Source organism: Talpa occidentalis, unplaced genomic scaffold (genome assembly GCF_014898055.3).
Source record: "Talpa occidentalis isolate TD23 unplaced genomic scaffold, MPIMG_talOcc4v2.1 talOcc4.7, whole genome shotgun sequence".
Taxonomy (NCBI): domain Eukaryota; kingdom Metazoa; phylum Chordata; class Mammalia; order Eulipotyphla; family Talpidae; genus Talpa; species Talpa occidentalis.
Genome location: NW_023605083.1, coordinates 133,535,685 through 133,557,528, shown reverse-complemented (window position 1 = coordinate 133,557,528; position 21,844 = coordinate 133,535,685). Strand labels below are relative to the sequence as shown.

Genomic DNA, 21,844 nt, shown 5'->3' with positions numbered 1-21,844 from the left:
CACCCCCCACCCCCGCCCCTGGCCCCCTGCGGGGGTGGGTGGGGGAGAGTCAGTGCCCCCGGAGCCGCAGGGCTGGGGAGAGGCCGAGGCCTCGGGACGAAGCCTGAAGGCCCAGCGTGCCCGGGCCCAGGGCGAGTCGAGCCGGGCTCGGTTAAGGAGGCCGCCCCGCCCCGCCCGCCCCGCCGACCCCGGCCGCCTCCAGACCCGGCTCCTCCCTCTGCGCGCGCCGCCTCGGGGGCTCCAGTCGGGGGCCGAGGCCGCGTGGGGCTCCCCTGGTCCGCCCTGAGGAGGCTCCCGGGACTCCCCAGAGCCCGGCGCCAGCCCGCCGGGGCGCGCTCCGCGCGGGGGGGCGCTGGGGCGGGATGCGCGGCCCGCCGGGCTGCACGGGGCCCGGGGCGCGGGGCGGGCGCTGCACGGCGATGTGACGCCCAGCGGCGGCGATCCGGGAGGACTTCCCGGAGGCGGCGGCTGAGCGACACCCGGGGTAGGAGGAACAGCTGAGCTGAAGCTCGCGGGGCCAGCCCGCCGGGCCCGAGGCGGCGGCACCGGAGGGGAGAGGAGGGGGTGGCGGGGGGTGCAGGGGGGTGGCGGGGGGTGGGGGGGTGGAGGAGGGTGGGGGGTCCTCGGGGGACGCTCCCGGGGCGGGGTGACGGGTGAGGGCGGCTCGGGCCTGCCTCACGCGCTTTGTCTTGGGAGGGGAAGCGGGAGGCAGGGCCGGCGCCCGGAAGAGACCAGATCCGGCGGAAAGCAGGGTAGTGCCCGGCGGGAACCCCCAACCCCCGGGCCCGAGCGCAGGAGCGGCGGGATCCCACCCAGGGGGAGGCCCCCCAGGGGCCGCCCCGCCCCGCCCCTGGCCCCGCCCCCGGGATCCAGGCCCCGCCCCGTCCCGCCGGCCCCGCCCCGCCCCGCCGCCCGCGCTCCGGTGGGGAAGGGGCGGGGCGGAGAGTCCCCGCCCCCGGGATCCAGGCCCCGCCCCGCCCCGCCGGCCCCGCCCCGCCGCCCGCACGCCGGTGAGGAAGGGGCGGGGCGGAGAGTCCCCGCCCCCGGGATCCAGGCCCCGCCCCGCCGCCCGCGCGCAGGTGGGGAAGGGGCGGGACGCCGCGGCCCCGCCCCCAGGGGCCACCGCCCAGCGCTGGCCGCGCCGCTGGGAGCTGCGTCCCGGGGCCGCCGCGCCGCAGCCGGTGAGCGGGGGCGACGGGCGGGGGCGCGGGCGGGGGCGCGGGCGGGGGCGCGGGCGGGCGCGGGCGGGCGGGGGCGCGGGCGGGCGGGGGCCGCCGGGCCGCGGGCGACGGAGGGTCCGCGGGGTCGCGCCCGAGCCGGCCGGGGCGGCGGTGCCCGCCCCGCGCTCCAGCGCTCGGGCGCACGTGGGCCGCGCAGGCCGGAGAGCGCGCGGGGCTGCCGGGCCGCCCGCGGGCCCCGGGGTTCGGCTGGGCCCGGCGGCCCCCGAGCGCGGTCACCGGCTGACGACGGGGGGGAGAGTGAAGTCCGGGCGGGAGCGCGGGGCCGCCCCGCGCACCCCCGCCCCGCGCACCCCCGCCGGCCCGGGGCGCCGGATCCAGCCCCGCCCGCCCTCCCGCGCCCCGAGCCCGCGGCCTGGCCGGGGCAGCCGCTCAGCCGCGGGTGAGCAGGTGCCGCGGACTCGCGGCGGGGGCCTCGGAGCGCGCACGCTGGGCCCAGAGTCCGGCTTCGGACGGACGGGCCGGGCCGGGAAGGTTGGCCCCCCGGTTCCCCCGGGTCTAGGCTAAGGAGGGAGGTGGCCCCGGGGTGCTTGCCCCCCACCCCTGCGGGCCCCGGCTCGGCCGTCGGCCCTGCTGCAAGGAGTGAGAACAGGGGAAGGCTGTGGGCTGGGCTCCTGCGGGGTGTGAGGCGGGGAAGCCTGGAGGGGCCCCCAGGGGTGTGCCCCGGCTCCTGGATGGCTGGCCCCGGCACCCCGTGTGTGAGACACTTGCTGGCAAATGATGAGCCCGACCTCTGCGTGCGCGGCTGTGCCCTGTGGGCAGGGCAGGGGGACATGGAAGGGGAGCGTGTGGGGCAGTGGCTCTCCGCCTGGGGTGATTTTGCCCCGTAGGGGATGTTTGGCTGCATCTGGAGACACTTTGGCTGCCACAGCTTGGAAGCAGGGGGCTGAGCGTAGTTGTTGCTTTTAGCATTTAGTGGGTGAGAGGCAGAGAGGCTGCCGAGCGTCCTACCGTGCCCGGGACCGTGCCCGGGACAGCCTGCGGGACAGAGGTGGACCCAGCGCAAAACCCACCAAGCCTGAGAAACCCTGAGTTCCTTCTCACCAACTTCCACTCGCTGCCTCAGTTTCCCTAGGGTTAGGGGTGGAACCTGGAATAAACCTAAAGGAAATAGAGGCAGGACATGCAAGGGCAGCTGTTCCCCTCGCCAGAGGCCTGCCTCGGGGCCATCGGCCTCTGTCCTGCAGGAAGTGAGTCTGGGTGTGGTGGGGGAGAAGCTGAGATGGGAACTGGGGTCCTCTTACAGCTCAGTCTAGAGTGCTGGGCCCCAGACAGCTCCCCCACACAGGAACTCAGATGTCCACACTCTGCAGGGAGGAAGGGGGTGAACTCTGTTTTCCTAGGTTTTCCAGAGCGTTGCCTGATGTCACGTGACCTGCAGGAATTTTCCCTTCTAAACTCACGCCTAACTCTTCCAGTTATTCACACCAGGAAAATAACATCCAAGGAACAGCAGGGCCCCGAATTCCTTGTAGCTCCCCAGTCTGCTTCCTTCCTGCAGGGCAATGCTCCCCTGTGGCTAGGGGAACCCGGATTAGGTGAGGCCTGCGTCCTGATGCAAGGGGCGAGCCCCCACTCTGGGTGTCAGCTGAGCGTGTGAGAGATGGGGTCCTCAGAGTCACAGGCCGGGAGGACCCCCACTAGGGATGACTCCAGGTGGTCTGAGCTGGACGCAGTGGTGTGTCTCCACTTCAGGGCGTGGAGGGGGTGGCCGTCTTGGGCAGGGTGGAATACAGTGGCCCTTCATGCCCAGGCTGCCCTCTGGGGTCAGGGGCAGGTGGCAGTTTCTGGCTTCACTTTTGCTTGTGGGTTGGGCTTTTCGTCTTTTAACTTTAAAAGATTGGCGTGTGTGCTCGCTTCGGCAGCACATATACTAAAAGATCGGCATGAGACTCCTGGTGTGGGCCCCTTAAGGCTGGCAGTGCCCTGGCTGGTACAGAGCTGTTCAGGAAGTCAGTCTGCAGCCCAGCTCCCAAGCCTCGTACTGCCTGCAGGGGCTGGGGGGACCCACTCGGAGGCCACTGGAGTCTGTGAGCCGTGGTAGTCTTCCTGTGGCCTCCGGAGGGTTTCTGTCAACCCACTGTGTAAATAACCCAGGTGAGACCCACCAGTTGAGTGGAGGGAGTGATTTGGGTGAGCCTCCTGGCACTGCCCTCTGGGTCAGGAAGGGTGGTGTTGGGATGGGGCGGCCCAGCCCCCCACCTCTCTGTGGATGCCTGTCCCCACCTGCACATCCCAAAGGTGCCTGGCATCTGCCGGGGAGCAGGCTTCTGCTGCCCTGGCCTCCCGTGGGGATTTCCAGAGTGAGCTCAGTGTCTGCTCCCAGTTTCCTATCCCGCTGAGCCAGCTGGGGGAGGAGTGGCCCGGACAGACGTCAGCGCTGCCCCGTGCAGGCTGACCTCGCGCCTGCGCGCGGCCTGGCAGAGAGGAGACAGCCAGGCCAGCTGGGAGGCACTGCCCCTCCCTGGGGAAAACAAGGACCTTTCCTAGACCGTCCAGGGAGCTCCTGCTGCCTTAGTGACTTGTGTACATGGGGGTTCATCCTTTCTCTTCCCCAGAGTAGAGCCAGTGTCCACGTTCCCTCCCCACCTTTGGTAAATATCTCAGGGACGCAGATGTAAATTGTTGGCAGTTCAGAAGCGGCCAGAGGCATGCTGGTGGAGGCCTCTGGGAAAGTGGGTGGGGCACAGTGGGCCTCCAGGTGAGCTGGCAGGACGCTGGCCTGGAGGGTGGAGGTGGTGGGAGGCGCAATTAGCAGCCTGGAGGCCAGCAGGCCCTGTGGGCTGGGGGAGTGTGGTCAGCAGGGTGGGGGCCACTTAAGTAGTCTGCCTCAGTTTTCCCAGCTCTTTTTTTTTTTTTAAGATTTTATTTTTGCATAGAACTGGGGTACAGGCCAGAGGTGTGGTGGGTGAGAGGATTCACCAGAGACAAAGTGGGGAGCAGAACAGGCAGATCCACTGAAATCCACTGCTGAGGGGAGCAGCGGGGAGACAGGAGAGGTCTGCTGCTCCATGTGGGTAGCTCCCTGGCCGGGGATCGAACTCAGGCTGCAGCTGTGACAGCTTGAGACTTCACCCCTAGGCCGCCAGGGAGGCTGTCTCCCAGCTCTCAAGGGGGCTGACACAAGTCTACCTGGAGGCAACCAGTGGTCATTTGTGTGGAAGCTCTGGCCCAGAGCCCAGGGAGGGAGCCGGCATGGGAGCAGCCACTGCTGCTAGGAGCCCTTGGCACAGACTCGGTGATGCCTGAGGCCTGGCCTGGTGGGCTGTTGGGGGACTAGATGGGACTGCCGCGGAGTGGCGGGGCCTGGCATGGGAGATGTCAGCACCCTGGAGTCCAAGGGAACGTTGGGCCTGACCTGCCCTGCCCCAGGGTCTTCCCTGCCGCTGCAGTGTGTGTCCTGGTGACAGGGATGGGGGTCATGGGGGGTGAGGCCCCTGGGCCCAGCCCCTCTGCAGGGAGCGAGCAAGCCTCAGAACCTTAGACCCTCCTCCCACGTATGCCCATTACCTGTGCTGAGAGTCCTGGGGCCGTGAGCACCTCGCCCTCTCCAAGGGGCTCTCCCCAGGTCCTGCTGCGGCCCCCTGAGGCCTGGGGGGTAGTGCGGGGGGTCCTCTGTGTGGCTGGGCGCAGCAGGATTGGGAACTGAGGTCTGGCTGAGTCCTTGCTGTGGCCTGGGGCCTTATCAGTCAGCCGTGGTGGTGAGGTGAGGACAGGACCGGTGAGATAATGGTTGTGCAAGGGGGGGGCGGCCCAGCCTGCCCAGCCTAGGTGTTGTCGTTTCTGCCTGGGGCCTGGGAGGGGCTTGCGAGTCTAAGGCCGCACCAGACCTCAGCTGCCTGCCAGGCCCTGGATGTTCAGGGGCGACCCTGGCCTGTTCTTTTGCCCCTGATTTCATAGTTCCGGGTGGCAGGAGAGTACAGAAAGTGAGGGCCGCAGCCCCACCACCTCCTAACTGTGGGACCTTGCTGGGACAGGTGACAGCCTCACTCTCCCCACCTGTCAGATGGAGATCTGTAACCTCTGGAGTTCCGGCTCACGTACAGAGGCCAGGGGAGCCTCGGAGGCAGCAGGCAGGTGGAAATGAAGGGCCTGTCGACTTCCGGCCTCTGATTTTATGCCAGGTGCTGGCCATTCACAAGCTCGTGTCGTCGCTACTGGGTCCCTGCTTAGGGGAGTCCCTCACCCCATTTCACAGCAGAGGAAACAGGCCTAGAAACAGAAACTTGTCCAGTCTCTCAGGCCATAGGTTCTCTTGCCACTTGCTTCACCAAGCCAGGCCGTGAGCCCTGTCTCTGAACCTGCATCCTGGAGCAGTGGGGGGCTCTATGGGGAGTCTAGCGCGCTGTGAGGGCCCTGGTCTGGGGCCAGCCTCTTCCAGGGAAGCAAGCCCCAGGGCAGGATTCTGGGAAATCAAGTTTACTAGCACCTTAATGACTGTTTACAAGCCGAAAATTGTGTGCCTCACTTTTCCCTGCCCGCTGAGGGGCCCCTACCTGAACCTGCAGAAATGGGGGGGGGTACAGGACGGGACGGGAACACCTGCCTTCTGGCCGAGTGCACCTCTCTGTAAGATAGACTGTCACTGCGCTGTGCATGCCCAGGTGAGCCTTAGCTAGTGCTGACCAGCCGCCTGCACGGCTGGCCCCTGGGAGGCTACTTAGCATCTTTAGCATTTTTGGCCTAAATGCAAGTGTTAAGTGGCTCCAGCTCACGCGGGGCCTAAGGCTGGGGCAGCCTCCACCTGGCTGTCCCTCCAGTACGAGAGAGTTCTCAGCAGAGCCAGGCCTGGGGAGCCGGGTGGAAATTGGCTGGACTCCACCTCTTGCCCCCTACCCCTGCTGTACCCTGTCTTTCCTCCACCCACTGAGCGTGTGTTAGGCCTCTGCCAGCGAAAACCCAGCTCCCAGAATCCCAGGATCCCAGGAGAGGCAAATCCTCATGAGTGGCGCGAAACCCAGTTGGCCCCCAAGCCTGGGTCAGCGTGGCGCCTGTGTGCACCCCCCTGTCCTGGAGCCCTCCTATGCCCCAGGGGCCAGTTCCGGTGCCCCTCTTCCCATGGGGGTCAGGACCCAGCAGAACTGGAGCAGAACATGCCTCTTTCGCAGAGGAGGCCGGGCCCCCCGGCAGAGCATCCTGTGAGCCTCCCAGTGCGCGCCCCTCTCCCCGCTGCCCCAAGCAGTGGCCAGCCCCCGCCGGTGGGCACTGCTGCCTTCCCAGGAATGGAAGGGCCCTGTCCCAGGCCTCTGTTGGGGCACCCACATCCCTTTGTCGGCCTCCACCAGCACCTTCTGGGGCCCAGAGAGTCCCAGTGGCCCTGGGGGGGGGGGGGGCGGGGCGGCTCTCCCGCCTCCACCGCTGCCTGTGCCCCGTGTTGCCGGCAGCTGCTACGTCTTAGGAGGTGGGGATGTGGGCTCTTTCACCCCCACCTCTGCCGGCTTCCTGGACCCCAGGCCTCCAAAGAGCCCAGGGATTCACATGGCACCAGCGCCCACTTCCCGTGTCTGTGGTCAGCCTGGCGACCCATGCCCTCTGACTGGGCCGGGGGCGTCCAGAACTTGGGGTCTGTGGGCAAAGGCCAGCTGTTCCCCACGCCCCTAAACCTGCCCTTCCAGTTCTTTGTCTTCTGAACTGAGGTTGAGTAGAGCTTGTGGGGAGAAATAGGGAGTCTGGGCTGGGACCCGGGCAGGGGCCCTCTCCCTGGGGGAGGTGCAAACCCGCAGGTGGTTTCAGTTTTCCTCTGCCCTGGGGTGCTGGGTGGGGTGCTGTGACATGCGCCCAGGGGACGTGGGCGCCGGCTGGGAGGGCGGGCGGGCACCAGCGGCAGGAGCTCCTGTTTGGCTTCTGGAGAGAAGCAGGATTCCCACGGCCGCTGCAGCTCTGCCCCCCCCCCCCCCCCCCCGGCCCCGCAGCTTGCTTCCGTCCCCTCTTGTCTCGCCATCTGTCGTCTTCCCAGATCCCGTCTGCCCTCGGCAGCCCGGGGGGCACGTCCTGCTCCGCTGCCGGGGCTGCTGTGTGCAGGGGATCCAGCCGGCGGGGGTGCCAGCAGCTGGGGGCGCGCAGGGAGCGGGGAGACCCCCGCCTCCACGGAGCTGCTCCTTCCGGGCCTCGTGGGGGGCCGGGCAGCTCCTGAGGTCAGCGAAACTAGGGTTTTGGCTCGGGATTGCACCACGGGTGAAGGCCAGCTTCCTCTTTGCAGCTTTCTAAAAATGACCTGCTTCTCAGAAGGGCTGCGGGCAGGAGATGGAGTTTCAGTTTCTGTGGCAGGGAAGCGGGGAGAGGAGCCGCTTCCTCGCCCCCGGCCCCCGTCATCCTGTGAATCAGCCGTGGGGCCAGACAGGTTCCCAGCCGCCCTGGCCTCGGGACCGCGCCGCCTGTGCCAGGGGATGGCCTCTGTACTTCCTCCTCCCCCAGGGGCAGCCCCTAAACCGCTCACCCGTGGCCAGTAATAGTCTCTCCCTCTTTCCTCTGGGGGGGCTCCTTCCCCCGTCCAGAAGGGTCCATCCTCCCTCTGGCCTCATGCAGGCTGTGCCCTGTGTCGGGCCCCTTGTGTCCTGGGCTGCAGCCGCTGCCCCTCTGTGCCGGCTGAGGGAGCCCACAGGGGCTGCAGACACCTGCCCGTGGCTTGTGCGGGTGGGGGCAGCGGGCCAGAGGGGGAGGGGACTGGAACGACACTGCTGGCAGGTGGAACTCACCTGGAACACCCCCCCACCCACACCCTGCCTAGACACACTCAGTTGGAGGACCTCCCTGGGGGAGGCCTTGCTGATCCTGGCTGTGTCTGTTGGGACAAGGTTTAGCTGGCAGTGCCCAGCCCCACCCTTTGTGGGGAAACCGGATTCTCAGGTGGCAACGGGTGGGTGGTTTCTGAGCCTGTAATTCTGTCACATGTGCATGATCCTGGCCATGCTCACTGGCTCCCGCTACCGGGTGTTGGGGTGGCAAGGATACAGAAACTGGGTGGGGGTACTGAAGTCTCAACCCCTGGTACCTGGGGATCACTTAGCTCTGTACTTGCTTTGGGTTTGGACCTGCCCACTCCATGCATACCCCACCCTCAGGCCACGCCCTTTCTCCAGGCCCTTGGGGGTCCGTCTCCTCACCACTCTGGGCTTGGGCCCCGGGGTCCTTCCCTGGGGACAGCCCCTCCAAGGCCAGGATCCAGCTTGGGTCCTGCTGTGTGGGGCAGCCCCCCCGACCACCCCTGCCTTCCCAGGGGCTGGGCACTGTGCCCCTGGGGGGGTGTCCTTAGAGCAGCGGATGTGCGTGTGGGCCCGGAGGAGGCCGGTCCTAGGATGTCACAATTTCCCCTGCAGTGAGCAAGCACTTCTGGGGCGCGGGAGATAAGTGTCGGGCGGGGCTCCAGCACTTTCTCTGCCTGGTCTCTGCCATCTTGGCTCTTCCACACCCTGGTTTGGGTTACGTAGATGCACAGAGCAGGCGCAACGTCTTGGCACCTGCCAACACCAACCCTCCCCCAGCCCCAAGAAAGGGACTGGGGTTCTGGTGCCCTCGCCTGCCTTTTCTGCCCCAGCGAGGGATGCAGCCTTGGGAGCGTGTGGAGACAGTCCGGGGAAAGAGGTGTGTTTATACCAAATTTGTGGGCGGCGAAACTTGACACTCACCTTGTCCAAGTCCCTGGCTGACAGAGAAGGAAACTGAGGCTGGTGTGTGGTGTGTGTGTGAAAGAAGCTGTTCACAGGCTTGATGCCGCTGCCCTAAACCCTGAAGATGGTATCCCGGGGAGACATTTCAGCCCTGCACCTCCCTGGGAGATGCACCCCCAGCCCTGCCCTACCCTCTGGGAGGAGCTGCTTCTCTTTGGGACCTGCAGGATGACCCTCGCACTGGTCGAGTCCCCCCCACTTTGGCCTTGGGTTGTGCCTGCCCTTTGATATTGGTCGTGTAGCAGGTCCTGGGCCGGGGGTCCAGCCAGGGGAGGGATGGCCTTGGGAAAAGAGAGCTGGACAGCTCCCAGAACTGAAAGGAATACCTGTGGTGGGCCAAGGAGCAGGGTGGGGAGCCACCTGTGCTGGAGAAGAGGGCCAGGAGGTCCACTGGGGCCTCATCCCGGGACAGCATCCTCTATCCCCGCAGTGGCCGCAGAACTGTGGGAGATGGTGTCTGCATAGGGTCAGTGTAAAGTGACCATCGGCAGCACGTGCTCAGCCGTGAGGGCGCCAGCTGTGTGCCGGCCCTTGTGCTGCGCAGGGGCAGTTGGGAGACGCCTGCGTGTGGGCCGATCCCAGCAGGATGCTGTGAGTGCAGGTGAGAAGGTGCTGGATTCTGTTGCCCGTAGCAGGCAGGCTTCCTAGAGGAAGTGACATTTTACCCTCTTTAAGGCAGTGCATCAGTGTTGGCAGGCAGGTGAAGTAGAGCCTGGCGTGCCAGGTACAGGGCCTCCGAGGAGAAGAGGTGGGAGCTGAAGGAGTTGGGGGGGGCCTGGACCATGTGGCTTGTCCGGTGGGATGTGGGGATGGGTTTTGAAGGCACCAAGTGCCCACTCTGGGGAGGTGTGATCCCCTGCAGGATGACCTTACCTGAGCTCGGGCCTGGAGGCCCCCCACTCACCTCTGACCCAGCTCCGCTGCCTCCTTCCCTCCTTGGTGCCAGTTTCCCAGGGCAATGCCCACCCGATGCCCTCTCACTGCACCCTGGTCCCAGAGGAGGAGCAACTTTCCATGCAGGGCCCCAGGTGAGGCTGTTGTCTTGGCGCTGTCCCCAGAGCGGGCTCAGAGTGGCATCCTGTGCGGCCCGCAGGCCCCAAGGAGTCAGCTGGCCCGGAGCCGACGGGCCTCTGTCCTGGGCCTCTGCGGGCCTCGTCCACAGCAGTCTGTCCGGGAGAGTGAATCAGGACTGCCAGTGCTTTGGGCACGAAGGTGGGATGCCCGTGTCTGTGGACCAAGCCTTAGAGAAGCAGGGAGTCCTGGGTGCTCAGTTCTGCCTGGCGATGGCTCTCTGGCACCCCCTACTCCGTACCCAAGGTCCTATCTGTAAGCAGAGGACTTTGGCAAAGGGCGCCCGCCCTCAGTATGTAAAGTAAAAGGAGCGCTTGCCCCATGGAATCAGAGGGGGCCCAGATCTGCTCCTCAGCCTCCAGGTGACCCCTCCTTCGACCCCGTGACCCCAGGTCCCTGAGGAACACATTCTGCAAACCGTGTGATGCTTTACCAAGTTCTCTGCAGGCTGAACTCTCCACTCTGTTTCCCTGATACGGGCCGCCCAGCCCTGGGTGTGCCCCAGCTTTAGAAAGGGGGTGTCCTTGTTTCCCAAGGAAACCTCAGGCCCTAGAGCCAGTGCTCCCTTTCCTGGCGGTGTGAGCCTGAGCACATCACTTAACCTCTCCGAGCCTCCCCACTCCCACTACAAACTGGAGGCCGTGGTGAGGGCCACCTTGAAGGTGCGTCCAGGCCAAAGTGGTCTCGGGTACATGAAGCCCGAGCCTCCCCCCTGCTCAAGAACAGTGGTTCACTTTAAAATGCTTGATTTTATGCTGCATGGATTGCACTTTAATGAGTCATTAAAAACAGCAAGATGGCATTGAAGCTCTTCCATCATGAACCTACCTGGCTTACCTGCCTGAGGTGGCCAGAGGCAGCCAACCGTTCCTGGGTTTTAAGGTTAAATGTTTCGGGCCTTCCTGGTGGCGCAAGAGCTTAAGTCTCAGCACTTTCAAGCTGTCATCAGCCACTGCAGCACGAGTTCAATCTCCGGCCAGGGAGCTACCCACATGGCACAGCAGACCTCTCCTGTCTCCCCGCTGCTCCCCACTCTGTCTCTGGTGAATCCTCTCACCCCTGCCCCCTCCCCGCACTTCTGGCCTGCACCCCAGCTCTTGTATTCATAAATAAATCAAGTTAAATGTTTCTAGTAAAGTAACGTTGAAATTCCCAAAACAAAAACGGGAGCGTCTTGAGTTTGGGTCCCCAGTACCGGGCAGGGGATGTGGCTAAGGTTTGGGCGAATGTCCTGGGGTTGGAGCCCCTGGCTGCCCCCCCTGCCAGAAGGCTCATCTCCAGGGCCCTTACTCCAGGGGAGGAACGGGGGAGGACATATCTCCCATAATCCTCACCCACAAGGCCTGGGAATTATCCCCATGAGGCCCAGAAGGTAAGACACGGTGGTCCTGATGTTCCCCTGATGTCTCCCTTCCCTGCAGGCTGTGAGCACTGAGGAGCAGCCCTGCTGACCTGGAGCGTGTGTCCAGCTTTCCAGCTGTCTGTCCAGCTTTCCATACAGCTTGGACTTGCCCCCAAGCATCTAGAGTGAAGAAAGGGCCAGAACATGCTCTGAAGACCCAGGAGGCTGCTAACTGAGCCTGCTCTGAAGGTAGGAAGCCGATGCCCCTGTAGGCCCGCACTCTGCTGGCGTGGAGGGGGCAGGAGATGCGGCAAGACTAGACTGAGAGAGGGCAGGGGTTGGGGGGCATTCTTTAGGCAGTCAGGGAGGGCTCCTCAGAGGAGGTGGTGCCTAAGCTGGGACCCCAGTGCTGGGGAGCCCCTGCTGTGCCATGTGTTGAGCCAGGAATGGCAGCACCCGTGCAGGCAGGTGGGCCACTGCACAGGCTGGTTCCTTCTGGGGACCAGCTCACGACCTGAGCCTGTGTCTGCCAGGTACATCCACAGGGCGGGAAACGGCTGGGCCAGTGCAGACAGGCCGTCCACTGGCCTTGGCCTCACGAGCGTCGCCAGGTCTGGGGGAAGCTGTTTACGTTAAGATCAACAGCCACCTCGCCCAGACCGAGTGCCCAGTCGGTGTGCACCGTCTCCTGGCTGAGAAAGTCCAGCCCCGACTGGACTCAGTGCCTGGTGCTGTGGGCTGCGGCTCAGGGCGAGCTGACATGTCCACACGCGTGCACATGGCTGAGGGCCCCGACGTCCAGCTTCTCAATCTAGTCAGAGGAAGTTAGGTTCAAGTTTCACTCAGCTTTGTCTAAAACAAGCTTTCAAAGCACAGTTCTGACGTCCCGAGGGGCCAGCACGCGCAGGATGGAGCTTGTTTGGGTTACAGTTTGTCCGGGGGCTGCTGGTGTGTTTCCTCCCTTCACGCTGATGAGCTTGCGGCGGCAAACGCACCAGACCAGGTTTCCATGAGGACGCGCAGCCCGAGCCCCCATCACAGACCAACCCTCAGGCAACCCTGGTCTCCTGCCAGCGTGTGGGTCAACACAGGCTGCTGCCTGGTCCTGCTGGCCCAGCCGTGGCTCTGCGTGCCCTGGGGAAGCTCCCTGTGCCACTCCCCTCAGTTTGTGCACCCCCACATTGGCACATGGGGTCCCTGGCTTTGTATGAGGGGAGGAAAACCCAAACCTGCCCCAGGAGCCTTGGAAAGTGATGAGAGACAACAGGAGTTTTAGCAAGAAAACAGTGTCAGGGCAGAGCCAGCCAGGAAGTGAGGGGGACAGACTAGGCAGAGGGTGTTGGTTCTGGCGAGAGCAGAGAGGGAGTAAGAGGGAGGCAGGAGCTAGGAGAAGCCCTAGATGGGCTGGGGTGTGAATGGCCCCTCCCCTCCGCAGGCCATTTGGCACAACCCACTGACATTCAGGATGTGCCTCCTGGACCCGCGATGGCCGCGGACAGGCCCTCACGTGGGCAGGGCGTCTGTTGCAGCATCGGCCTGAAATGCCAGAAACACCCTAAATAACAATCCGCTGGAATGAAGGAAATACTCGCGTCAGGGAAGACGTGGTACAGCATGGCCTTCCGGTGCGGAGGCTTCTGGAAGGACTTGTATACCCAGCTTTTTGCTCTAGGAGGTGACGGGCAGGCCATGCGGTCACTTCTCGCTGATGGTCTTCTCGGTCTCTATGTAAAGGGATTTTGTGGCGAACCTGTCTCACTTTCGTCATTGAGACACAGTATTTTCCTTCTGGAAGGAAAGCAGTGCTGGACAGGTGACAGTGCCTATTAGCTTTGAAAAAGGAACTGGCACCCACCCCACCCTCACCCCCTCTTCCTCTCAGCCACCTGCTTCCTGCACAGCTGGCCTCAGGAGGTGTGGCAGAGGCCCGAGGGCCCCTTGTTTATGGCCTGGTCACCAGGTTGCTCTGGGGCCCTCTAGTCCTCCCCCGCACTCCGCCCAGGGACAAAGGAAGCTGCCCTGGAGCACAGAGCTACCCCTGCGGCCTGAGCCAATCTCTGCCACGTGGTTTAGGCCCCACAGTTCAGTCTGAACCCACTTCAGGCAAGTCACAGGCCTGCCCCCTGTGGCACCAGCGTCCCCCGTCCCCTCGGCCTGTGCCCTCTCAGCACCCCTCTGCTCCCCGTCTCCATTCCAGCCGCCTGGCCCTGCCCACCATGGCCTCCACCGACAAGAAAGGGGACGGTGGGTCCGTGCCCAGCAGCCGCCTGCAGAGCCGGAAGCCTCCCAACCTGTCCATCACCATCCCACCGCCCGAGACCGCAGCGCCCGGCGAGCTGGCCAGCATGCTGCCCCAGGTGAGCGGGCCGGCCCGGGCTCCTGCCCCGCCACAGTGACAGGCGTGCGCGCGTGACACCTGCACCCTGAATGGGAGTTTCATCTTGGGGGGACGGGGGCGCCGGCCTGGAGAAAGGGTTGAGGTCCCAGCTGGGATGTGGCCGCCCTTGCCACCCCAGCCCACCCCGGTGCGGGGTGCGCCTCCGTAGTGCCGGGTGTCTCGGCGTCGCAGCCTGACCCCAGCGCCTGCCGCCTCCTCAGAGCCGGCGTGAATCAGTGTTTCCAGCCGGCCGGACCGTGGTTCCATAAAGAGCTCATTGAGAACGGCCGGGCCGGCCCACAGGGCACCGTGCTAGTGCCGCCCACGCACCTGGCTCCCTCTGGCACACGGTGGCCGTGCAGGGCCCTGGTGACCAGGGCGCCCCGAGGGGCAAACAGGCCATGCGTGCTCAAAGCAGAGGAAACGGCTACTTTACATGCAGGATGAGAGCAGCTTGAGGGGAGACTCGGGGAGGGGGAGCGGGGTGTGCCCTCTCGGGGCTTTCACACTAGGAGCCGGGCAAGATCTGGCCCTGGGAGGCCTCAGCCTGACCGCTCCCCGCCTCCCCCAGAGGCCCAGGAACCCAGCCTACATGAAGAGCATCAGCCTGCAGGAGCCGCGGGCACGATGGCAGGAGGGCGGCTCGGAGAAGCACCCTGGCATCCGCCGCCAGGCCTCCCTGTCCCAGAGCATCCGCAAGTGAGCCCCTCCACCCCCTTGCCCCTGTGGCTTCTGGGCACCTGGACATTCTGGGCCTGGTCACTGTGTCCCTTGCCAGAAGGCATGGGCAGGCATCAGCAAGCAGCCTCTCCCAGCAGGGTGAGAACCTAGCACCACGCCCGGGGGCGGCAAGCCTACTGGGGCTGTGCCTGGTGGAGTCACAGGATAGAGGGGAGGGGTTCAGGGAGCCAGGGGCACCCCACACCCCTCAGATTGGCTTCCAGAGGCTGCCCAGCTCACTCCCCTTGTTCTGTCCAGAGTCACCTCGGCTCATCTGGCTGTTGGGTTCCCAGTCTGGGGCTTCTCTGCCCCCCGCCCCCCGCTTCTCCTGCACACACACAGGTCCTGCCTCATGTCACCTCCTGCCCCCTTCCCTGCACACACCCATGTCCCCTGTCTGTGCCCTACGCCCGCCCTGTCTGACCCCCGCGCCCGCCCTCTCTACCCGCAGGGGCACAGCGCAGTGGTTCGGGATCAGCGGCGACTGGGAGGCGAAGCGGCAGCACTGGCAGCGCAGGAGCCTGCACCACTGCAGCGTGCGCTATGGCCGGCTCAAGGCCTCGTACCAGAGGGACCTGGAGCTCCCCAGCCAGGAGGTGCCATCCTTCCAGGGCACCGAGTCTCCAAAACCCTGCAAGCTGCCCAAGGTGGGCTCCACCAGGTTGGGGGCGGCGCCTTCACCAGGCCCTGTCGGCTCTGCTCACCGCCTACCCCTTCCAGATCGTGGACCCACTGGCCCGAGGCCGGGCATTCCGCCACCCGGACGAGGTGGATCGGCCCCATGCCCCGCACCCGCCGCTCACCCCAGGGGTCCTGTCCCTCACCTCCTTCACCAGTGTGCGCTCCGGCTACTCCCACCTGCCCCGCCGCAAGAGGATGTCGGTGGCTCACATGAGTTTTCAAGCTGCTGCCGCCCTCTTCAAGGTAAGAAGACGGCACCTGTAACCAGGGCACCTGCCAGGAGCTCCCGCAGGCACCTGCCTCTGTGCCAAAGGCGGTGGATGCCCTGGGACCCTGGGCACAGAGGGTCCTGTGGCCAGGCCCACCTCTGGTCTGGAAAGCCAGACTGCCTCTGGTCTGGGAAGCCGGCCTGGGGCTGGCACCTGAGCCGGGAGGTGGAGATATAGTCACCACTCATTTGCTCAGGCTGCCAGAGCCTCCGGGTGGGCACCGGGGCTGCCCCAAAGGAGCTCCCAGCCCAGGTGAGGGCAGTGTCACCATGAGGGTGGTCATGCTGGGCCCACCCGGAGAAGGGGCTGCCCCAGCTGATCCAGGAGGGAGTGCAGAAAAGTAAGGAAAATTCCCCAGGAAAGGAAGGAGGGGAACGGCATCCTCAGCAAAGGGAACAGCCTATGCAAGGGCCTGGAAGGAGGGGATATGGCCCTTTGGGGGAGCAGCAAGTGGTTTGATAAGGGTTTAGTGCGTTGGGTTACAAGAGGAACAGCAGGAGATGGGGTCAGAAAGGTGGGCAGGGGCCTGGCGGGCCTTGCCAAGAAGCCAGGATGGTGGAGGAGACAGCCCAAGCCTCAGGAGTGAGGATGCAGAGTGTGGGGGGCCGCCCAAACTGGAGGGCAGGAGGTCCCTGGGAGCCCACCGGGGAGCGGCCTTTAGGCCAGGAGAGCCTGGCGCTGTGCTTCCTGGCCTCACCCAGCCCCTTGTCCCCACGGGGCCCCTGCCCTCGGCATGCTGCCTGCCCCAGGAGGGCGGGTCTGGTGCTGCCTTTGGTGCAGGCGGTGAGGCCTGATGGCCGGGCCTCTGCCGTGCAGGGGCGCTCGGTGCTGGACGCCGCGGGACAGCGGTGCCGGGTGGTCAAGCGCAGCTTCGCCTACCCCAGCTTCCTGGAGGAGGACGCAGTCGACGGGGCTGACACATTTGACTCCTCGTTTTTTAGTAAGGCAAGCATGGAGTGTGGGCCCTCGGGCAGGGCTGGGCGGCCTGGGAGCCAGGAGAGCTGACCAGCCAGCTTGTGCTCTGCAGGGAGCCCCCGGGAAGCCCACGGGCCTGCGGGTGGGATGGGGTGCGCCCCTTCTGGAGCTCTCGACCCCCATCTTTCTGCCTAGCCAAGCAAGGACCCAGACATGGGGGATCGGGGCCGGCGGCCGGGGCCTCCACTTCCCTGCAAGAAGCCTGCCCACCCGACCCCAGACTGAGCTGTTGGGGTGTTGGCTAAGTGGGGCCTCACACTGTCTCTTTTTGTGGCCCCCCCACCCCCAGGAAGAAATGAGCTCCATGCCGGATGATGTGTTTGAGTCTCCCCCACTCTCTGCCACCTACTTCCGGGGGATCCCGCGCTCCGCCTCCCCAGTGACCCCCGATGGGGTGCAGATCCCTCTGTGAGTTCCGGGGAGTCCATCCTCTAGGTGGAGGGAGGTGGTTCAGGGGTCAGGGGCTCCCAGACCTCAGCTCTTTCCTCAGTGCCCGCTCTGGGGTGGGTGGGTGGGAGGGGCAGCAGGCTGAGACCCCTGTCCCGCCAGGAAGGACTACGGCCGCGCCCCGGTGCCCGCGGCCAGGCGCGGCAAGCGCATCGCCTCCCGGGTGAAGCACTTTGCCTTCGACCGGAAGAGGCGGCACTACGGCCTGGGCGTGGTGGGCAACTGGCTGAACCGCAGCTACCGGCGCAGCATCAGCAGCACCGTGCAGAGGCAGCTCGAGAGCTTCGACAGCCACCGGTGAGCGGCGCGCCCCGCCTGCCCCCGTCCCGAGCCCCTGCACCCCTGCTGTCCTGCCTCCCGCTTCAGACAAGTGTTGAGGGCCAGCACGGGGGCCTGGACAAGCCCCCACAGGGTGGGGGGGCATATGTCAGAGGAACAGTTGGGGCCGGGGACTGAGCTGGGGCTGCACGAGAGCCTGGGGGGAGGGGCGGTTCTCGCAGCGCCTGCTAGCAGTGACCCCAGGGTGAGCGCAGGGGCTGGGCTGCTGGTGGCGAGGGCCAGGGTCAGCAGGGCAGGCATTTGCTGGGGGAGAGGAGAGATGGGGCGAGCATCCCGGGCAAAGGAGGCGGCATGGGCAGCGTGTTCAAAGGCTCCTGGGCTCCAGGAGCTGCAAGAAACAGAGGGAAGAGGCAGGGAGGGAGCCCCGTGGGCTTGGTCCTGAGGTCAGTGGGAACAAGGGAAGGGGTTCAGACAGGTGCCCGCTGTAGTGGAAGATGAGTCGGAGGGGACACAGGGGAGCGCCGGGCGTCCAGGCCTCAGCGGGCTCTGTCTGCAGGCCCTACTTCACCTACTGGCTCACCTTCGTCCACATCATCATCACGCTGCTGGTCATTTGCACGTACGGCATCGCCCCCGTGGGTTTTGCCCAGCATGTCACCACCCAGCTGGTGAGTCCCAGAGGAGAGTGCTCCCCGGGGGGCCCAGCCTCCCCTGACAGGCTTTGGCTGCTCGGGCCACCGATTCCGTCCCACGGCAACACCCCCACGCAGGAGGGGCTTGGGCTCACCACAGCTTTCCCGTCCTGGGATGGGGAGCCCTGCCCGCTGGCGCCCTGATCCCTGTCCTCCCACCACTGCACCAGGTACTCAGGAACAAAGGTGTGTACGAGAGCGTGAAGTACATCCAGCAGGAGAACTTCTGGATCGGCCCCAGCTCGGTAAGGGGTCCAGGGAGGCTGGCATCTCAGCAGGGAGCAGGGCTCAGCTTGCTCAGTAGCCTGGCTATTCAGGGGATCCTCAGGGGAGACTGCACAGAGCAGCCAGGTCGGGACCGAGCTCACCCCACACCTGCCCCCCGCCAGATCGACCTGATCCACCTGGGAGCCAAGTTCTCACCCTGCATCCGCAAGGACCAGCAGATCGAGCAGCTGGTGCACCGGGAGCGAGCCCTGGAGCGGGACTCGGGCTGCTGCGTGCAGAATGACCACTCGGGCTGCATCCAGACCCAGCGCAAGGACTGCTCGGTGGGCACCGGCCCCAGCCTGTTGGGCACCTGGCACCGTCCCTGTTTGCCCCATCCTTGGGAAGCAGCCCTTCAAGACAGCGAGCGTGTCCCCACCCCCTTCCTCGGTCCTCCCTGTCCCACCCTGGCCTCCCCACGTGGCCTAGCATGGCCAGGGCCTCCAGTGCCTGACCAGATCCCCAGCCCCCCAGCCCCAGGGAAGTAAAAGCTCGGCCTCTGGACCGTCAGCCGGGTGGGGGGCTGGGAAATGGCTCTCCCGTCCGTCCTGCCCACTCCGACAGGGTGGCCTTGTCCTAGCCATGACCAACCCTCCATCCTCCAGGAGACTTTGGCCACTTTTGTCAAGTGGCAGGACGACACGGGGCCCAGCATGGACAAGTCCGATCAGGGCCCGAAGCGGACTTCTGGGGCCGTGTGCCACCAGGACCCCAGGTACCTGCCAGGCCCTGGCCCAGGCTATCTGAGCTAGAGTTGAGGATCACGGCTGCACCCCCCGTGGGGCTGTGGGCTGCAGCCCCTCACTTGGCCCCCTCTGACTTATGCCTCCAGAACCTGTGAGGAGCCAGCCTCCAGTGGTGCCCACATCTGGCCTGATGACATCACCAAGTGGCCAGTAAGAGGGGGGACAACTGAGGGAGAGCGGTGTGTGCAGGGCCGGCGGGGACCTGCCTGTGCCCCGGCTCACCCGCCCGGTCGGCGCCCGCCCGCAGATCTGCACTGAGCAGGCCAGGAGCAACAGCACCGGCTTGCAGCACATGGACTGCCAGATCCGGGGCCGCCCCTGCTGCATCGGCACCAAGGGCAGGTGAGCCGCCCGCCCCGCGCCACCACCGGGCGCTGGCCCCGGCTTCGGGGCCACCTGGGGTGTGAGCAGGGCGAAGGGGAGCTCACCCCGGAGCCTGGGTCTCCACAGAAGCCGCTCCCTTCCTGCCAGCCCTGCCTGTGGGGGCCACAGCCTGGGCTCCAGGGAGGGGGTGGGTCCTGGGGCTCTGACGCGCCCCTTGCCCCCCCCAGCTGTGAGATCACCACGCGGGAGTACTGCGAGTTCATGCACGGCTACTTCCACGAGGAGGCCACGCTCTGCTCCCAGGTGAGGCCATCCCCGGGGCCCGGGTGCGCGTCCCCCTGCAGCAGGCGTCCAGCTCGGCCCCCAGCTCGGGGCTGTGGCAGGGCGCTGACGGCTGTGTGCCCCCCACAGGTGCACTGCTTGGACAAGGTGTGCGGGCTGCTGCCCTTCCTCAACCCCGAGGTCCCCAACCAGATCTACCGCCTCTGGCTGTCTCTGTTCCTCCATGCTGGGTAAGGGGCTCCTTGCTGCCCCCCTCCAAAGGCCCCCAGGCCCCTGGATCACTGAGGAGGGGCTCCTGGGCCAGGACTCCGCTGGCACAACCCGCCAGACCCCATGCTCCTGGCTGCCAGGCCGGTGGCTGCAGGAGATGTGGGCAGGCCGGCTGATGCCCAGTGTGTCTGCCCCAGCCTGGTGCACTGCCTCGTGTCTGTGATCTTCCAAATGACCATCCTGCGGGACCTGGAGAAGCTGGCCGGCTGGCACCGCATTGCCATCATCTTCATCCTCAGCGGCATCACTGGCAACCTCGCCAGTGCCATCTTCCTCCCATACCGGGCAGAGGTAGGTGGGGGGCCCCTCCCGTGCCTGCTCCACGGCAGATGGAAGCTAAGCTGGGGCTCAGCAGCCGATCCCTTAATCCCGGGCGCGAGGAGCAGCCATGCTCCTGAGACGTCAGCTCCAGAGAGAAGCTTCTGGGCCTCTGTCCTCTCCCTGTTCTTCTCCGCTCCTCATGGTCACCACTGCCTCCCAACCCCTCGTGGGCCGAGCCATGAAGAGTTGCCAGGCGGCCCTTCTTGACCTGTGGAAACGGTGCTTCAGCAAACGTTGCTGCCAGGCCAGGGCCTGTCCCCTCCGTGCCGTTGGCTGCCTGGAGCAGGCTGGCCTGTCCTGACTGTTGCTCCGGGCACCTAGTAGGTGCTCAGGCTTTCCAGAAAGGTGGGGGGAACAAGCCCAGCTGAGAGGTCCAGCCGCTCCACTGACCCTGGTGTCCAGCTTCAGGGTCCCCACCCCGGGGAGGACGACCCCGTCCCCCATCCTAGGGCTCCTGCCCAGCTGTGCCAGGGCCCCTGCCGGGCTTCCTCTCTGGCCCTGGAAGGGACATGTCTCCCCCTCCCCAGGTGGGCCCAGCTGGCTCGCAGTTTGGCCTCCTGGCCTGCCTCTTCGTGGAACTGTTCCAGAGCTGGCAGCTGCTGGAGCGGCCCTGGAAGGCCTTCCTGAACCTGTCGGCCATCGTGCTCTTCCTGTTCGTCTGCGGCCTCCTGCCCTGGATCGACAACATCGCCCACATCTTCGGCTTCCTCAGCGGCCTGCTGCTGTCCTTCGCCTTCCTGCCCTACATCACCTTCGGCACCAGCGACAAGTACCGCAAACGCGCCCTCATCCTGGTGTCCCTGCTGGCCTTTTCCGGCCTCTTCGCCTCACTGGTCATCTGGCTGTACGTCTACCCCATCAACTGGCCCTGGATCGAGTACCTGACCTGCTTCCCCTTCACCAGCCGCTTCTGCGAGAAGTATGAGCTGGACCAGGTGCTGCACTGACCATGGCCTGCTGCCCACGGAGCTCTGATGTCACCATGCCCGGGCTGGGCCTGTGCAGAGCACCCCAGCCCGCCCTCCAGAGACCCCACTGGGCCTAGGCACCCACACCAGGCCAGCCACCCTGGAGCCATCACGAAGGCCCATTCCTTCCCCAGGCCTTGTGGCCCTGGCCCAGGCCAGGACACCCCCAGCACCTTCCTCACAGCTCAGGGTGCAGGCACTGACCTCTCTGTCCCCTAACTGTCAGGTCCCTCTCCTGGAGGCGGGGTTCTTTCTTCCTGGGGTCCTCAAGCTGCTGCCGCCTTCTGCCCCATGGTTACGTGGGTGTGTGGGCTTCCACCACAGCCCCCTCCAGTGTCTCCTGCCCTCCCCTGTGGGCCCAGGCCCTGCCTTCATCGGCGGCCTGGTGAGTTTGCCCGGAAGGCGGCTGGACATGGTGAGGGTGGGGCAGCTTGTGCGAGGGCAGGGGAGAGAATCAGCAAGAAGGCAGCTGGCCAAGGGCCAGGGCTGTGCCCCGACCCCAGTCCACCCCTCCCACCAGTGTTCTGCCTCTGGGGGCTGCCCCCACCTTGGCCTCAGTCCTGCCCCAGGTAGGTGGGGCATCCCAGGACCGGGCCCCAGAGGGCACCCAGCCTCAGGCCCGTTTTTTTACTACTTTATATTATGGTCCTGATTTTTTTAAAGGAACGCTAAGTTTGTATGATGATGTATTAAATGGTATTCTTCTCAGGAACACCTTTGGTTCTAAGGCCTCAGGCAGCATCAAGACTGCAACTTTATTTAGCAGGGGGCAGGAGGATGTGGGGGGCAGCCGTGAGGAGCTGGGGAGCAAGTGCTTGGCAGTAGAAAACTTCAGAGGGATTTGGTTGGATCAGGTACCAGGTGGGGATCCATTGAGAGGGCTTGGTTAAATCCGGGGGTCCCTGGGG

The 21,844-nt window shown here is 65.4% G+C and overlaps 1 protein-coding gene across 2 annotated transcripts; it reads left to right on the top strand.

Annotated features, from left to right (window-relative positions):
• The first annotated feature begins 445 nt into the window (after positions 1-445).
• Positions 446-21,827, top strand: RHBDF2 (rhomboid 5 homolog 2). 2 transcript variants are annotated; one of them, XM_037493600.2, is made up of 19 exons: positions 446-484; positions 11,398-11,567; positions 13,516-13,675; positions 14,267-14,394; positions 14,867-15,062; positions 15,136-15,339; positions 16,182-16,310; positions 16,630-16,748; positions 16,890-17,084; positions 17,623-17,734; positions 17,929-18,003; positions 18,148-18,309; positions 18,631-18,740; positions 18,858-18,921; positions 19,019-19,113; positions 19,323-19,398; positions 19,507-19,607; positions 19,785-19,938; positions 20,496-21,827. In XM_037493600.2, the coding sequence occupies exons 3-19, from the start codon at positions 13,535-13,537 to the stop codon at positions 20,913-20,915; spliced, it is 2,481 nt and encodes an 826-aa protein (XP_037349497.1). In that variant the 5' UTR covers positions 446-484; positions 11,398-11,567; positions 13,516-13,534; the 3' UTR covers positions 20,916-21,827. The 2 variants fall into 2 exon arrangements, with proteins under 2 accessions (XP_037349497.1, XP_037349496.1); XM_037493599.2 differs by lacking the exon at positions 446-484 and adding an exon at positions 1,143-1,181.
• Positions 21,828-21,844: the final 17 nt, after the last annotated feature.

Excerpts from the sequence above, each read along its gene's own strand:
- RHBDF2 (XM_037493600.2), top strand. The coding sequence starts at position 13,535 with ATGGCCTCCACCGACAAGAAAGGGGACGGTGGGTCCGTGCCCAGCAGC. Across the intron at positions 13,676-14,266 it reads TGGCCAGCATGCTGCCCCAG|AGGCCCAGGAACCCAGCCTA; the intron begins GTGAGCGGGCCG and ends CGCCTCCCCCAG. Across the intron at positions 16,749-16,889 it reads GATGGGGTGCAGATCCCTCT|GAAGGACTACGGCCGCGCCC; the intron begins GTGAGTTCCGGG and ends CTGTCCCGCCAG.